The following is a 16,674-nucleotide window of genomic DNA, read 5'->3' as shown; positions in this document are numbered from 1 at the left end:
ATTGAACTGATAGAACCATGGGCCAGAAACCCTGACTACTCCTGAGAAAAACTTCAAACACAGGCTGAGCTACAGAACTATAATAAAATAGCCAGCCTGCAGGACCATGGTGGTGCATGCCTTTAATCCTAGCACATGAAGACAGAGACAGGTGGATCTCTCTGAGTTCCAGGTCAACTTGGCCTACATAGCAAGTTCTTGGCCAGCCAGAGCTACACAGTGAAACCCTGCTTTAAAAAAACAATACAAAACACGGTTGGTAGCACACATTTTTAATCCCAGTACTTGGGAGGCAGAGACAGGTTGATTTGTGAGTTTGAGGCCAGCCTGGTCTACAGAGTGAGTTCAGGACAGCCAGGGCTACACAGAGAAATTGTCTCGAGAAACAAACAAAACAAAACAAAAAGAAAAAGAAAGAAAGATAGATAAAGCCAGATTGGAAAGTGGTTTTATGAGGGAATCTGGAGAACCTTGTGGTCATTCTTGGGTTGAATTCTATATCAAAACAAAACGGGGGCAAGACTGTAATTGGGGCAGTCGGTGTAGCTGAATATGGACTGTGGATGGGCACTAACACACTGATCACGCCCCTGATTGTGTCACAGTAACTTGATCCTAGGCAGTTTGTGTCTGTACTTGTGGGCCCAGGGTCTCCCCAGTATAGAAGACATGCGTAGACATGTCTGTGCAGATGGCAGTGGTGCAGAAGGGCCTAGTAAAATAGCTGTGATTCTGAAGAAAGTGCAGTGTAGTTCCTGGATTATCCTTGCAATTATTCTCTAAATTATATCAAAATTAAAAAAGTGTCCCAAAGACAGTATCATAGTGAAGCACCAGAATAACAGGGTCAAAGAAGATTTTAAAAGTGGTCAGAAAGCTGGGGATGCAGCTCAGTGGGAGAATACTTGCCTAGAATATGAGAGGCCCTGGTTTCAATACTCAAAACAAAGTAACATGATGGTGCTTATATTAAATCCTAGCGCTCACTCAGGAGGTAGAGCCAGGCAGAATTCTATGAGTTCAGTGTAGCCTGGTCTACATAGAGAGTTCCAAGCCAGCCAGGAGACCATGTCTCCAACAAATAAACAAAAGTACCCCAAGTAAAAATGGCTAGAGAGCAGAGGGAAATTGCTCAAGAGAATCCTAAAGGCAGTGTGGTGAAGCCAGAGGTTACATAGTGCTAGATTCTCCCTGTGATACGAGAGAATTATGGTAAAGTTCTCCTTGAAAATAAGTGTGAAGTAAACGTTTTCAAACAAAACTAAGTTGTCATCTGCAAATCTTCTCCAAAGAATGCTCCGAGATGCCAGACAGAAGCCAGGATGCAACAGGGAGCGGAGAGTAAGAGACAGGAGGGTAGCACTGATGGATTAAATGTTGGGTAGCCACGTGCGGTTACAAATGTTAATAGTAATCCTAGTATTTGAGAGGTTAAAGCAGGAGGATGATTATGAGTTTGAGACCAGCCTAGACTACATAGTAATTACCACATAGGAACATCTTATCTGAAAAATAAGTAAGTAAATAAATAAACAAACAAATAAGTGGAGGGAATGCTAGCTACACAGTGGTGCATAGTGTGCTCAGGGCCTAGCAGAGAACATACAGAGAAGAAATGGAGATAGCCATTATCTCACGTGAGGGGAGGGGAAAAAAGGAGTAGCAAATAGAATAGGTTCCTGGAGCCCGAGTGTCAGACATGAGCAGGATCAGGCCAGGAAGGCAAGGTCAGATGAGCAGAGGCAATTGCAGGATGAAGAGCTGGATGCTGGGCGCTACATTGGTCTTCCATTGTGCCCTGGTCAGCTGTATGAAGAGAGTTCTCTCCTGTTGCTCTAGATTACAGGAGATAACACTGGTTCTCAGGGAAGTAGGCCCATCACTTCCATCAGCAGATGGCCATGGCAGTTGTGAGCATGCTACCTGCAGAGGTCTTCTGGGCTTGAGAATCAGGATTCCGAAAAAGGTGGTCCCTGGGGCTCTGCAACTGGTCCATCAGAGCTTTGTTCTCATTCTTTGGTTGCAGCCATTTGCTTGCCTAAGAAAATCGAACACTATGTTTTACTTTCCTAAGCTTTGTGCCCTAGCAAGCCCCAGAACACTATGGAGTCAAGAGGGCAGTTCTGACTTTGAGGTGGATATGTACGAGCACTGTGCAAGACAAAACACTGTGCATCTTACATTTCTGTGGCTTCTTAGTGGGCCCATCCAGGCGAGGGGTCATTCATGTCATAGGCAGGCTATATGCTTGTGTCTTGATTATTGTCACATTTTTCTGATGCGACATGGGTAGGCATCACTTAAGGAATACATTATCTATAAAAAGATTTGCACCAAAAAAGAGTACACCAAAAGTTCTCTCTGCTATGGTCTGCCCCCTCATCTGCCACATAGTATACGTGTGGGGCTGCAGCATGCCAAGTATCAGGTAGAGAACTGCCTTCACCCTGGCTGCTAGCCACTGGGAATACCCCAATAGAATACTCTATCAGGGTGTTATGTCCTGAGGCCTGTGGCTGGTAGAGCCATGCTGTGGTTCTCTTCCTTGCTGTGAACTCCTGGTGCAGGCTGGAGCAGGAAGGGAGAATGGACTGTGCTACATCTTCACCAGGCCTGTATCAGGCTGAGAAGGTCCTGTCCTGCTGTGTCTCTTTCTAGTATGACGAACATGTGATCAGCCCGAAGGAATTTGTGCACCTGGCAGGGAAATCTACCTTGAAGGATTGGAAGAGAGCCATCCGGATGAATGGCATCATGCTCAGGTGGGCATCTGACCAGCGTGACATGGTGGGAAGGATTCACAGCCATTGCTTTTTCATTTGGTTTTGGATTTTTGAAGATGAGGAATTTTGGTTAAGTTTATTTGAAATTCCACTAATTCTTTTCTTGGTGGTGTGGTGTGTGTGTGTGTGTGTGTGTGTGTATTTTAACATGTCACTATTAAAAGTTAAGGATATAATCTGGTGTTTGTATATAGATGGACATTTAAGTTTAATTTTTTAACAGCTCCTATGGTATCTTTTACTTCTGGGTTTTTGTTTTTGTTTTTCTCTGTGTAGCCATGGCTGTCCTGGGCTCAATTTGTAGACCAGGCTGGCCTTGAACTCACAAAGATCTACCTGCCTCTGCCTCCCAAGTGCTGGGATTAAAGGTATGTACCACCATGCCCAGCATTTACTTCTTTATTTTTTATATCTTCGCATCAAAGTCCCTTGTGAAGTGCACAGGCAATTAGGACGTGTCAGGCTCGTACTCCTGATGGCCCAAGAGCCACGCTTGTGTCTGTGTATCTGGAGTGCAGCAGGCTGTGCTAGGAGTGGGCCAGCAGCCAGAGCCACTTCACTTACTGAGCACTCACTTCTAGAGGTGCTGTTTTCTGTCAGAGTAGTCAGAGTTTAGCCTTAGAGAACCAGCTCTGGGTTCTTTCTCAGCTCTCAACCTTACACTTCTGAGAAGGCCCTGTTCTCCAGAATGTGTGTAATGGGATAGCTGTTGACACCTCAGGCCAAGGGGGCTATGTTGGAATTGCCTTAGGCCCATAGGCTAAGTGTAGCTAGAGCTCTGGCCTTCTGTTTATAGGCCATGATAGACTGGCTAAGTTTTAATCCAAGACCTAAAAAAAACCAGAGGGAGTATTTAAGAGGGAAGACTGTGGTAGGTGAGAATAAGTGACTGTAGTCATTGACATTGTCTTAAGGTTTGAGGACCTCCTTTCCTGCTTTCCTAACAGGTGAGGCTCCCCCTAGAAACGATTCCTACCTCTCTGCTTCAGTACTGAGGCACTCACCTTTGTTAGCTGTGGATCTGTTCCCTAGGTCCACAGTCACAGTGTGGATACTTGCCAGCCAGTGTTTCCATTTCCTTTCTGTGGACAGATGCTGTGTGGGTAGTCTGGGGTGGCTGTGCCTCCTGTACTGCACTTATATTTGAGCTTTATGCACAATGAAGATTGCAGCCCATCCTCTACCTCAGAGGAACCTAGCTCCAGTTGGCAATCTCTGCTGGAACCTCCACCCTATAGTTGAACTGTCAAAGTCACAGTGGCTGATGTATTTTCTCCACAGGAAGATCATGGACTCTGGGGAGCTAGACTTCTACCAGCATGACAAGGTCTGTTCTAATACCTGCCGCAGCACAAAGATTGACCTCTCGGGGGCCCGTGTGTCCCTGAGCAGCCCCACATCCACAGAGTACATTCCGCTCACACCAGCTGCAGCTGATGGTAGGTGCAATAGGCTGGCAGCCTTGCAGGTCACTTGAGCTGTCCTGACTCCATCCTCTCTGGCTGCCATATCCCTTGTCTGTTTCCTGCAGAGCACTCCTTCTACATGGGGCCCTACAGTGTTAGATCAGCCTTCCTCTTTGTATCCTTCCCAGAGACACATATGAGGGATTTGTTGGGTTTGCTAATGAGGAATCTTTTGCTTGTTTTTTGTTTTTTTGTTTCTTTTTTTGAGACAGGATTTCTCTGTGTAGCCTTGGGTATCCTGGAATTAGCTTTGAACTCATATACATTGCCTGCCTCTGCCTTCTGACTGCTGAGATTAAAAGTGTGTACCACATTGGGCTGGAGAGATGGCTCAGAGGTTAAGGGCACTCACTGACTGCTTCTCCAAAGGTCCTGAGTTCAATTCCCAGCAACCACATGGTGGCTCACAATCATCTATAATGTGATCTGATTCCCTCTTCTGGGCTGCAAGTGTACATGCAGGCAGAGCACTGTGTGCATAATAAATAAATAAATATTAAAAAAAAAAGCGTGTACCACTGCCACTTGGCTGCTAATGGGGAATCTTAAAACACTCTTCAGTTATTTTCATTTTAAGATAATAATTCACATATATAGAGAGTATAACGAATTGTTAGGCATGGCGTGTGGGAAGGAGAGATGGCTCAAAGGTTTAGAGCACTGGCTCCTCTTGCAGAGGTCCTGAGTTCAATTCCCAGCAACCACATGATGGCTCACAACCATTTATAATGAAATCTGGTGCCCTCTTTCTGCATGCAAGCAGAGCACTTTATACATAATAAAGAAATAAATCTTATTTCTCCCACTCAAGGTCTGCCTGAGTGGAGATACATTTTCCTGGTGCTTGGTGATTTGAAAAGCTTTCCTTTTCAGATCTCTTACTGGTATCTAGATGCAGGTCTTTCCTGCCACTTGGATTTTGGGTGACAATTTAGGATATTCTTCTCTGTTGATATCCATCCTTTAGAGTTGTAGAAAGGTTGACTTTTCTTTTTTCTTTCTCTGTTTGTGTCGTTCCCTCCCCGCCCCCCCCCCCCCCCCCTTGGTTTTTGGACACAAGGTTTCTCTGTTCTGGAGCTAGGTCAGTAGACCAGGCTGGCCTCGAACTCACAAAGATCCATCTGCTTCTGCCTCCTGGGTGCTGGGGTTAAAGGTGTGAGATGTGCACCACTACCATCCTGCAGTTTTCCAGAGCTCTGTCCAGTTCTGAGTGAGGTATTTGTAAATTGAAGTGAGGATGAAGTTGGGTCCTGAGCTCTGTACTGTGTTACCTGGTGAAATTGGCTGTGGTGTCTTCCGTGTCACTTAGCTGTCATTCTAGTGTTAAGCTGACATGCATATCCATGTTGATCAGGGTTGTATGACCTTTCTGTTTAACCATGACAACTGAAGAGGCTCGCCTGGGATGGGGGAGAAAGCAAGGCCCTGTGAGTTCTGCTCTGTGCTCTTCAAGTGCAGAGCCAGGGTTAGGATTCAGCTCTTCTGACAGCTGCATTCTCCTTATGAAAAGCCCAGGACTGACCTTAGTTACCTCTTTCCTCAGTCCATGTTTATGGTTTACCATGATCTGAGGGTATCTATCACTTAGTGCCTTTCTGAACCTAAAGCCCTAGGTACACCAGGGGGTCAGGACAGGGCTCTTCTGGGGATACCTCAGAACAGATGGCAATGTGGGGAGTGAGAGGTCCAGGTCTTTGATGACTTGGCTTCCCTTATTAAAATCAGTCACAACCCTTCAGAGGCTAGTGAGGTGTTAAGTATACTTGGAGTTGGGTAAATATGGACTTTGATAGGTAGGTGCATTAAATGCACTTTCAACCTTAAGAGTTTCCAGCTGATGTGTTTATTAGTGTGTAGCCCCATCATAACTAAAAGAATGTCTATTAGCCTATTTCTGCAAGCCTTAGCGAGATGGTAACCAGCCAGAATGCCAATTTCTTGGGATTATTTTGTAGGTCCTATGAAAAAAAAAAGTGTAGAATAGCTTTTACAGTAAGTAGTCAGTAAATAGTGGTTCCTGAAAGAAAGAACATTGGTTGTAGGTGACAGGACAGGACAAATAGGAACTGTTAGTGTCATCTCCTGACATAACAAGTGGGCTTTCTGGGCCCTCTAATCAAGGCTGTGATGCCTGGGAAAGGTAGAATTAGGATTAGCATTTAGGTCTTCTGGTTATTATTATTTTTTAAGCTTAGAATTTCTGTGAGTCTTTCGGTTTAATATTGTATAGCTAGGGAGAGGTGTTCCTGTTCAGTTGATTCTGTGCATACAGGACCCACAGGCATTACCACATCAGTGAGCACTAGACCAGTTGGAATACATGTCTGCTTCTGAGTCAGCCTCGAGCTAGATCTGTGCATGAAGCCTTGGTCAGAAACCCCAGAACTCCCAGGTGCAAACCATATGGACAGTTGAGTTTGTAAGTATCAGAAATATATTTGGAGTATATTAGGATGGATGATTAGCCTCTCTTTTAATATAAAGAATGGAAATATGATGAGGTCTAGGATTAGTCTAGCATCAGTAAAATTTAGACAAGATAAGAGAGGGCAGCCGGCGAGCAGAGTCCCCTGATTGTTTCCAAGGCTAAGTCGCAGAGGCTTGCACATAGGACCAGAAGAGCAAAATATTGGGAGCTGCTGAAGTCGACTGGTAGCACAGAGGCTGCTTCCCTGTTCTTTGTGTGACTGAAAATAAACTCACTGTGAAGTAGAGAAGTGCTAGTGTATTGTGCTGATCAGTTCTGTGAAGCCATGGCACAGAAGGATTCAGATCAGCAGGACTTAAGTTCTGGGGCTGTAACGTAGAGCAACACTGACCCACAGCTTTGCCTTACCTGCAGTGAATGGCTCACCTGCTACCATCACCATTGAGACCTGTGAGGACCCTGGTGACTGGACCACAACCATTGCAGGTACAACCCCTAAGCTGCTCAGGAGTACAGGTGTGCCCACGACAGGGACTGTCTACCCGTGATCTGATCCCAGCTGGGCTCAGGATCCACCCACTGACCCACTGGAGTTACGGGCTATAAGATGGAGCCCAGTGCTGCATGTGCTGACCTTCCTATTTCCTGTTGTCAGTGGCTCCATACATCCATTTGTCTCCTGCCCATCTGACTCTTCTTTTTCCATCACAGATGACACATTTGCATTCTGGCGGGGACTGAAGGATGCGGGCTTACTGGATGAGGTCATACAGGGATTCCAACAGGAGCTGGAAGAAACCATGAAAGGCCTGCAGCAGCGAGTGCAGGACCCACCCCTGCAGCTCCGAGGTAAGGGGTCCTGAGTTTTGGTCCTGCCAGCCCTGGGCCCGGCCATGTAGCTGGGATGGAAGCTGAACCTAAACACAGGACCCTACTGTGTTGAGGGGAGTTGTCAGTGGGAGAGTCCTGATATGCACCCTAACCTTCTCTGGAGCTTGCTCCTGCCATGGGAGATTGCTCAGGAGCCAGCCCAGCTCTGGAATTCAGAAACTCTGGGAAGGGCCTAGATTTTTACTAAGTGCTGGCCTTGTCCCTTTAAGATGCTGTCCTTCTCAACAACATCGTGCAAAACTTTGGCATGCTGGATCTGGTGAAGAAGGTCCTGGCCAGCCACAAGTGCCAGATGGATCGTTCTCGGGAACAGTATGCCCGGGACCTGGCAGGTATGCCATCAGCAGTGTGGGGCTCACCTCTCTAGTCATGCATCTGCATATTTTTCTGAGACATAGCCACATAGGTGAGCTTTTCATTTGAGGACTAAGAAGTTAGAACAACACAGGCAACGTACAAGGAAAGTCAGTAAAACTACAGTGGTCATGGCCAGACCTAGCAGGTACAGAAAGCACAGGTCACTGTGTACTCACCTTTTTGCGATGAACCAAGTTATTTAATTTAAAGGAATAGGACAGGTGAATGGAAAACAACAACAACAACAAAAAAACCAAAAACAAAAAAAACAAAAAACAAAAAACAAAACTGAACACCTGCTTCAGCAGAGCTGGATATCTGTGTGGTATTTGTATATTAGCCATACGTTTTTCCTGGGGCTTTTACTTAAGTGTGTGACGTGTGTGTGTGTGTGTGTGTGTGTGTGTGTGTGTGTGACGTGTGGGTGTGTGTGTGAGAGAGAGAGAGAGAGAGAGAGAGAGAGAGAATATACTCATTTTACTTGATTGCTTTAGCCTAACAGCTTTCATGTGTAGCTGACTAGAACACATTGATACTGAGGGGAATTGTGGTCTTAGGTCATCCTGAGGGCCAGTAAGGGACCCACTGCTACCAACCTTTCCTTTGGCAAGCAGCCTTCTAGTTACCCAGTTGCTTTTGGCTTATGATGTCGCATTGTCCCTGCTCTTGCCCCTGCCCTCTGTGTGACGCTCTGTATCCCTGCAGCCCTGGAGCAGCAGTGTGACGAGCATCGCCGCCGAGCCAAGGAGCTGAAGCACAAGTCCCAGCACCTCAGCAATGTGCTCATGACGCTGACCCCAGTCTCCCTGCCATCCCCTATGAAGCGGCCCCGTCTGGCACGGGCTACATCTGGACCAGCTGCGATGGCTTCCCAGGTGCTTACACAGTCTGCACAGATTGCTCTTGGCCCAGGAATGCCTGTGTCCCAGCTGACCGGTGTACCACTTGGCAAAGTGGTGTCTACACTGCCCTCCACCGTCCTGGGCAAGGGCTCCCCTCAAGCTGCCCCAGCCAGTTCACCGGCTTCCCCACTGCTTGGAGGCTACACAGTCCTGGCCTCCTCTGGCTCTACCTTCCCCAGTGCGGTAGAGATCCATCCGGACACATCCAGCCTCACAGTTCTGAGCACAGCTGCCATGCAGGATGGCAGCACAGTACTAAAGGTGGTCAGCCCCCTGCAGCTGCTCACCCTGCCTGGCCTGGGACCCACCCTGCAGAATGTGGCTCAGGCATCACCTGCAGGCAGCACCATCGTGACAGTGCCTACAGCGGCCGCTACTGGACCTGAGGAACACACAGCCACTATTGAGGTGGCTGCAGTAGCAGAGGACCATGAGCAGAAGTAGCTGGCAGGGAGGGTGGAATCCTTCCAAGATGGGCTGGCTGCTTCTCCTCAGGCCACTGCAGGCAGAGGCCACCACGGACCAGGCCACAGGGCTGGCTCAGCACAGGCAGGTCTGATGGGCTGAACCAAAGAGAGGATTGCCGGATGAATCAAGAGAAGAAAAAGGGGTAGAATGATGCCAGCAACCTGGAAAATCAGTCTTCAACTTCTAAACTTCCTCCCCCTTTTTTCGTGGGAAATACTCTTTTCCATCTGTTGCTTATTAATCCTGTTTACACATTGGGCCTTGAGCAGGAACCAGAGGGTCAGTGACCAGGAGGAGGCCTGGGTGCTTCTGGTGTAGCTGTGGAGCCAGCACCAGAGCCCAGCTGATCACAGGTCCTAGTGCCTGCGTCCCCATGGGGCTGAGCCTGCTGGGACATTATTGACACATATCTTGGGCAGTGTGCCTGAGTGCGGAAGCCATAGATCCTATGGATTTGTCTCTTCCCACAGTTCTCTGTAGGTTCAGTATGGCCAGTGTCCATGTTCCTTCACTGTTGGGAACATGCCCTGGGGCTAAGTGAAGACCCCAGTCAGGAGACCCCTCCCCACCCCACAGGCACTCAGGTGGTGAAGGGGTCTCATGGACCTGGCGTGTTCTAGACCCCTATGCACATGGGCTGCAGGTGTTTTTAAGTAAATTGCTTAGTAGGCTTCTAGGGGAAAAAAAAAATCAAATTTATAGTGTTTTCAACCAAAACAATGTTGAGTGCCTAGGCTCCTGGGTAAGTTCTGGGAGAGACCCAGGGCACCTTACACACCTAGCCAGGCGCCACAGGGTTAGGAAGTGTCTTTCCTGAGACAAAGCTCTGGAGGGTTTGTATGGAGGGATGCCTGAGACTTGAGGTAGCTCAAATGACTCCCTGTGTGCGGCCAGCTCTTGTAGCCCCCTATAGTAACCATCCCCCCAAAATCTCCCCTGGAGGTGGAGTTGGCCCCCTCTGGTCAATATTCATTGTATCTATCCTGACAGCTCCAGGGTATGTAAGAAGCCCATTTAGAGTGATGGGTTAGTCAGCTGGGAGATAGGATCCAGAATGTTCCATTGAAGGCTGCCTTCAGGCTGTTTTTGAAGGTCTGGGTTTGGGCCCATGTGTGGGCATATCCTCTAGGCCAGAGTCCTTGGAGCCAAACAATTCAGGGAACAAAGTTTTGGCCTCTTGGTAAAGTATGTCCTGGGATAGTGCTAAGGTGCCTCTTGAACTTCCTGTTCTGTCAACTGAAGGCTTTCCTTTCAAGGGCCTGACACTAGGAAGGAGCTGCTGTCCATCTCACTGCTTTGAAGGGAACTGGTTAACTTGTCCATCCATCCATCCCCCGCCTTGCCCCTCCCCCAATGCCCAGATCCCTTCTATACTTTACTGTGACTGGAGCCTTGCCTTCCTGCCCCTGCTCTCGCCCACGTCAAGCTACTGAGTTTTAGCTCTTGTTTTCCTTCTGTTACATCATTGTTCACTGTGGTCATGAATCAGCTGGTTTTGACAGATGTTTACCTGTTTATGTATATATTCCTTTTTAAAAACTCTCTTTTTCATTGAGTTACAAGTCCTGTTATATGCAGCTTTATGACTCTGGAGGCACTGGGAGGATTAGCAGGGTGGGTACTTCCCAGAAGCCCCTGCTCTACAAGCTCAGACTAGATTAATGTCACAAGGAAGACCTGCCTGCCCTGGCAAACAAGAGCCTTTCCTTGACACAAGTCCCAGATGCCATCTGCTTTTGGGGATGTGGGCCAGTTTCCTTTCTTTGTAAGAGCAAGGTTAAAACCTTTTTAGCCCTTGCCCCTTAGAGCGTGGAGGTACTGGAAGGTGAAGTTATTTCAGAGCCATACAAAAATAATCCTCAATTCAACTTCAGAATTAGTTCACACCACTCATTCCCAGTGTCCTCAGAGCCCCTCCACAGCCCACCCTCCAAAGCTGTTCCAGGCAGACCAGGGAGGGTTCCGCAGCACAGAGAAGGCCCAATGGTCCCATCTGCATGGAGCCTACAGTCCTGGGGCAAGAAGTGAGGTCATTTCCCACCACTTGTCTGCACCTGCCTCTTCTGCCTCTTGTGGTTCCTATTGACACCTTGCTGTGTGCCCTGCTCATTGGGCCATTCAGGACCCTGGAAGGAAGATCTTCCCCTCCACATGCAAATATGGGTGCTTGTGGCTGCTTTCAGTTTGGTTTTCTGAGAAAATAAGACGGGATTTGGTTTTGCAGAAAGTGCAAGCTCATTTCCATGCCTGCCCAGGAGGCACGCAGGGGAAGGGCAAGTTTGAGTTCTTTGAGTTCTACTTTGTATGTTGTTTAGTAAGTATCTGCTTGGTACTTTGATTTAAAATAAAAACACTTTTATAATTTGTGTGTTTGTCTCTTGTGATGAAAGCAATAAAGAAACCAAATTTAGCTGGGCAGGGTGCTGCAAGCCTTTAATCCCAGCACTCGGGAAGCAGAGGCAGGCGAATCGCTGTGAGTTCAAGGCCAGCCTTGGCACAAGTGGTCTACAAAGTGAGTCCAGGACAGCCAAGGCTACACAGAGAAATCCTGTCTTGAAAAAAAAAAAACAACAAAAAAGAGGAAGAAGAGCCAAATTTAACTTATGAAAACGTCCTTGTGACAGTGCTAGCTTATGTTAGGTTCATCAGAAACATCTGCCCACTGAGTCTGATTATGGTCTGGAGCCAAGGTGCCTTCCCAGTGTCCTGAGGTCAAACAGGCTTTTTGTTTGTGGTGGTGGTGGCGGCGGTGACAGCTTTTTTTGTATTTGTTTTTGTTTGTCTGAGACAGGATCTCTCTATATAGCCCTGGCTAGCCTGGAACTCACAGGGATTCTACCTGCCTCTGTTTTCCAAGTCCTGGGGTTAAAGGTGTGCACCACAGTGTACTGCTCAAACAGTTTTAATAGCTACACCTGATAGCGCTTGGCTTCTGTTTTCAATTTAGGTGTGCATAGTGTAGGTGCTAGGCATTTCTCCCTGTTGCTGCATAAAACTGCAGACAGGGTGGCTCAGAAACAACAGAGACTCACTACAAGTCAAGGCAGCCACAGTAGAGCTGTTAGGAACATGGAATAGCCTAAGGATAAAGCTAGAGTAACTGCTTCACCTTGACCCAAAGCTGGAGTTCCAGCACCTTCTCCAGAAGGTAGGAGAGGCCATTGCTGTCAAGCTAGCCACCCTCTTCCTTGTGTCTGAGATCCTTCCTAAGCACTCTTCCCCTTTTTGGTATGTGGTTCCTAGGTGACCACAGGTAGGCCTCTCCTACACCCTACAGAGTAGAGACGCAAGTGCCGTCTCGTGTTTCTTAATGAGCGTTGGATAAGGCACAGAGGTCCTTGAGGCATATGTTGATGCATGTGTCACTTCCTAAGGGAGACTTAAACAAATGTCTGTTCACCATCTAGAGACTTACTCTGACTCTGTTCTGTGATCAGGCAAGCTCCACTGCGGTAGAGCTAATAGAAGGGCCATGGGCCCTTCCTGTCATCACAGTTGATGGGCCTCCCATCTCCAGCACACCTATGATCTCCTCAGATTTAATGGGTCCAAGACAGAATTCTTACATTCTCCCTTGGACCTGTTCCTTCCTGTGGTTCCCTGTCTCGGGGAAGGAGGTCACCAGCCACCATTTGCTCAGGACACCTTTCTGCAATCTCACCTTAGATAACCCCTCCTCACTAAGCCATGCCCCTCCATCTCTCAGGCCAAAAAAGTCCACCATTAAAAAAGATTATGATGTATGTAGTGCCCTGCCTGCACGTACACCTGCAGGCCAGAAGAGGGCATCAGATCTCATTACACCTACATGACAGAAGAGGGCATTAAGTCCATTACAAATGGTTGTGAACTGCCATGTGGTTGCTGGGAATTGAACTCAGGACCTCTGGAAGAAGAGTCAGTGCTCTTAACCTCTGAGCCATCTCTACAGCCCCACGATTTTCTTTGGTGCTGTCCTGTATGGTCATTTTGGTCCCAACATTACCAAAGAACTGTTTTCAGCCCTTGGACAGAGGGAATGTATGTCCTTTCATCAGCCCTTCTGACACCTATTCCTGACATTTATGGCAGTCGCGGGCTGCAGAATGTAAACCCACTAGCTCAGCAGGGTCAACCTCTTGCGCCCCCACCAAGAAGTCCCTGGAGACAGGTTCCAGTGCTGGCTGCTTGATGGGTGAAAATGCAGGAAGAGCGGGAAGCAGGGGAGCAGTCCACACACTCAACTTGCGGAGTCCACAGGGGATGGTCCTGAGTGATGGCCCACATCTGAATACACTACAATTTGCCCACTCACCCCCTAAAGAAGGATCACACAAAAACACTTTTTTAAAGATGAGAAATTGCCAATGTCTCTAGTGTGTATCATTTTGCAGTTTTACCAGCAGTGAGTGTTCTGTTGATCCACGTCCTCTCTCCGTGCAGCGCACTTAGCATTTTGGACATTGGTATTGTGATAGACGTAGGTGGTATCTCACTGTTGAGTTCTTTTGTTTGAGATGTTATCACTGTGTAGCCCAGGATAGCGTCAAACTTGGAATTCTCCTGCCTCCTGTGGGATTACAGACATGTGCCACCACACTCAACTCCCCGATTGAAAATTATATTAGTGTGTGCATGATGCATATGGGAGTGCGCGTGTGCCATGCTTTGCAGAGGTTGAAGGACAGCTTTGTGGAGTTAGGAGTTCTCTCCACCTTGACATGGGTTCCAGAAACGGAACTCAGGTCGTTTGGCTTGCATAGCAAGTACTTTTACAAACAGCCATCTCACTGCAGTTGCATAATGGAACATGAGACAGAACATGTTTTTATAAAAGAAATTTGTGCCCTGTGGTAGATCTCAGCACTAGGGAGGCAGAGGCAGGCGGATTCTCTGAGTTGAAGGCCAGCCTGATCTATAGAAAAGTTCTAAGGGGGCTACACAGAGAAATCCTGTCTTGAAACAGAGAGAGAGAGAGAGAGACAGACAGACAGACAAGTTTTTATTTTTATGTGTATGAGCATTTTACCTACCTGTGTGTATATGCAACACATCTATGCCTGGTGTTTGCAATGCCAAAAGAAGATGTCAGGTCCCCTGAACTGGAGTTAGAAGATGGTTGTGAAGCTGGTTGGCTCACACCTTTAATGCCAGCACTCAGGAGGCAGAAGCAGGCAGAGTTCAAAACCAGCCTAGTCTACAGGACAGCCAAGGCTAACAGAGAAACCCTGTCTTGAAAAAGCAAACCAAACCAACTAACCAACCAACCAACCAAAGGTGGTTGTGAGTTGCCATGAGGGTGCATGTGTGAACTAAATCCAAATCCCTTACAAAAACAGAAAGTACTCTTAATTGCTGGGCCATTTCTACAGTCTTTAAAAGACATCTTTATGTACCTGTACATCTTCTTCAGAAAAGAAGTGTCAGGTCTTTTTGCTTATTTTTTTAAAGATTATTTTGTATTTTATATATATGAGCATTTATATTCATGCTACCAGTAGCAAGCATATCAGGGGCCACAGAATTACAGACAGTTATGAGCTACCGTGGGGGTGCTGGGAATTGAACCTGGACCTTCTGAAGAGCAGCTGGTGCTCTTAGTCCCTGAATCATCTCTCCAGCTCCCTTTTTGTCCATTTTTAACTAGGTCCATTTTGTTAATTAGGACTGCTGTTCTATTTTTGGTTTGTATTTCTGTTTGTGTGTGTGTGTGTGGGGGGGTCAGTGCTGGGGAATCAAACCCAGGGTCTCACATATACTGAGATTGAAGATAGGGATAGATATTAGCCTTTTATTAGATCTTTTCATCAGATTTATTTTCTGCAAGTATCTCTCCCAGAAGATGATGATGATGATGATGATGATGATGATTTTGGTTTTTTTAGACAGGATTTCTCTTTGTATCTTTACCTGTCCTGGACTCACTTTGTAGACCAGGTTGGCCTCAAACTCACATTGATCCGCCTGCCTCTGCCTCCCAAGTGCTGGGATTAAAGGCGTGCTCCACCACGCCCGGCTGCCAGATTATTTTTTTAATAATATTTTTCAAAGAGCTTTTTTCTTTCTTTCTTTTCTTTTTCTTTTTTTCTTTTCACTTTTGTTAGGCATGGGACACACACCTTTACTCCCAGCACTTGGGAGGCAGAAGCAGGTGAATCTCTGTATGTTTCAGGACAGCTTGTTCTTCATAGAGAATTTCACATCAGCCAGTGGTACACACGGAGATGTTCTCCCAAATCAACCAACCAGCCAACCAACCAAAACTACACTTGAACTTTGAAGTTTGAAAATTTAAAAAGATTGTGGGTTGGCAGTATAGTCCATTGGTAGAGTGCTTGTCTAGTAGCCACAGGCTCCTACTTCAGTCCCCAGCACTGGAGAAAAATAAAAATAAAGAAATCTGATTACAGTTCATCAGGCCCCATATATTTGTACTGTTTTTCTAGGTCACCATCATGGTTACTTTTCTATTGCTGTGACAAAATGCCATAGCCAAACCAACTTATAAAAGAAAACTTTTACTTTGGGGATCATGGTTGCAGAGGGTCAGAGTCCATGAGCATCATGATAGAAAGTATGGCATCAGACAGGCCGATGGTGCTGCAGCAGTAGCTTAGATCTTCATCCACCAATAGGAGGCAGAGAGAGCTAAGTGGGAATGGCGTGTACCCCATGACACACCTCCTCCAATGAGGCCACACCTCCTTCATTGAGGCCACACCTCCTCCAGTGAGGCCACATCCCCTCCAGTGAGGCCACACTTCCTCCAATGAGGCCACACCTCCTCCAATGAGGCCACATCCCCTCCAGTGAGGCCACACCTCCTTCATTGAGGCCACACCTCCTCCAGTGAGGCCACATCCCCTCCAGTGAGGCCACACTTCCTCCAATGAGGTCACACCTCCTCCAATGAGACCACATCCCCTCCAGTGAGGCCACACCTCCTCCAGTGAGGCCACACCTCCTCCAGTGAGGCCACACCTCCTCCAGTGAGGCCACATCCCCTCCAGTGAGGCCACACCTCCTCCAGTGAGGCCACACCTCCTGTCCCTTCACTCCAGCATCATGAACTCTAACCCTCTGAGTCTGTAAGCTAAATTACTCTTTTATAAGTTGCTTTGCAGCTGGGCATGGTGGTGCATGCCTTTAATCCCAGCACTCAGGGAGTCAGAGGCAAGCAGATTGCTGTAAATTCGAGGCCAGCCTGATCTAGAGTCCAGGACAGCCAGGGCTACGTAGAGAAACCCTGTCTCAAAAAAACAAAACAAAATAAAACAAAACTCAAAAAGTTGCTTTGGTCATAGTGTTTGATTACAGCAATAGGAAAGTAAGGCATAGTATTAGCATATATATGTGCGTATATATATATGCATTTATAACTTGTTAGATTAATGATCTAG

General features: G+C 47.1%; 1 protein-coding gene across 2 annotated transcripts in view; it reads left to right on the top strand.

The window, feature by feature from the left end:
- Gmeb2 (glucocorticoid modulatory element binding protein 2) overlaps positions 1–11,327 on the top strand; it is a 42,220-nt gene extending 30,893 nt beyond the window's left edge. For both annotated transcript variants that reach the window (XM_051144009.1, XM_051144010.1), the window contains 6 exons: positions 2,659–2,762; positions 4,065–4,222; positions 7,092–7,163; positions 7,389–7,526; positions 7,778–7,900; positions 8,631–11,327. In XM_051144009.1, coding sequence (XP_050999966.1) covers positions 2,659–2,762; positions 4,065–4,222; positions 7,092–7,163; positions 7,389–7,526; positions 7,778–7,900; positions 8,631–9,271 — 1,236 coding nt within the window. In that variant the 3' untranslated portion in view covers positions 9,272–11,327. The remainder of the gene's footprint in view (positions 1–2,658; positions 2,763–4,064; positions 4,223–7,091; positions 7,164–7,388; positions 7,527–7,777; positions 7,901–8,630) is intronic.
- Positions 11,328–16,674: the final 5,347 nt, after the last annotated feature.

Source organism: Acomys russatus, chromosome 4, assembly GCF_903995435.1.
Source record: "Acomys russatus chromosome 4, mAcoRus1.1, whole genome shotgun sequence".
In the NCBI taxonomy this organism is placed as follows: Eukaryota; Metazoa; Chordata; class Mammalia; order Rodentia; family Muridae; genus Acomys; species Acomys russatus.
The sequence above is the reverse complement of the archived record's forward strand: the minus strand, read 5'-3'. Positions and strand labels throughout refer to the sequence as shown.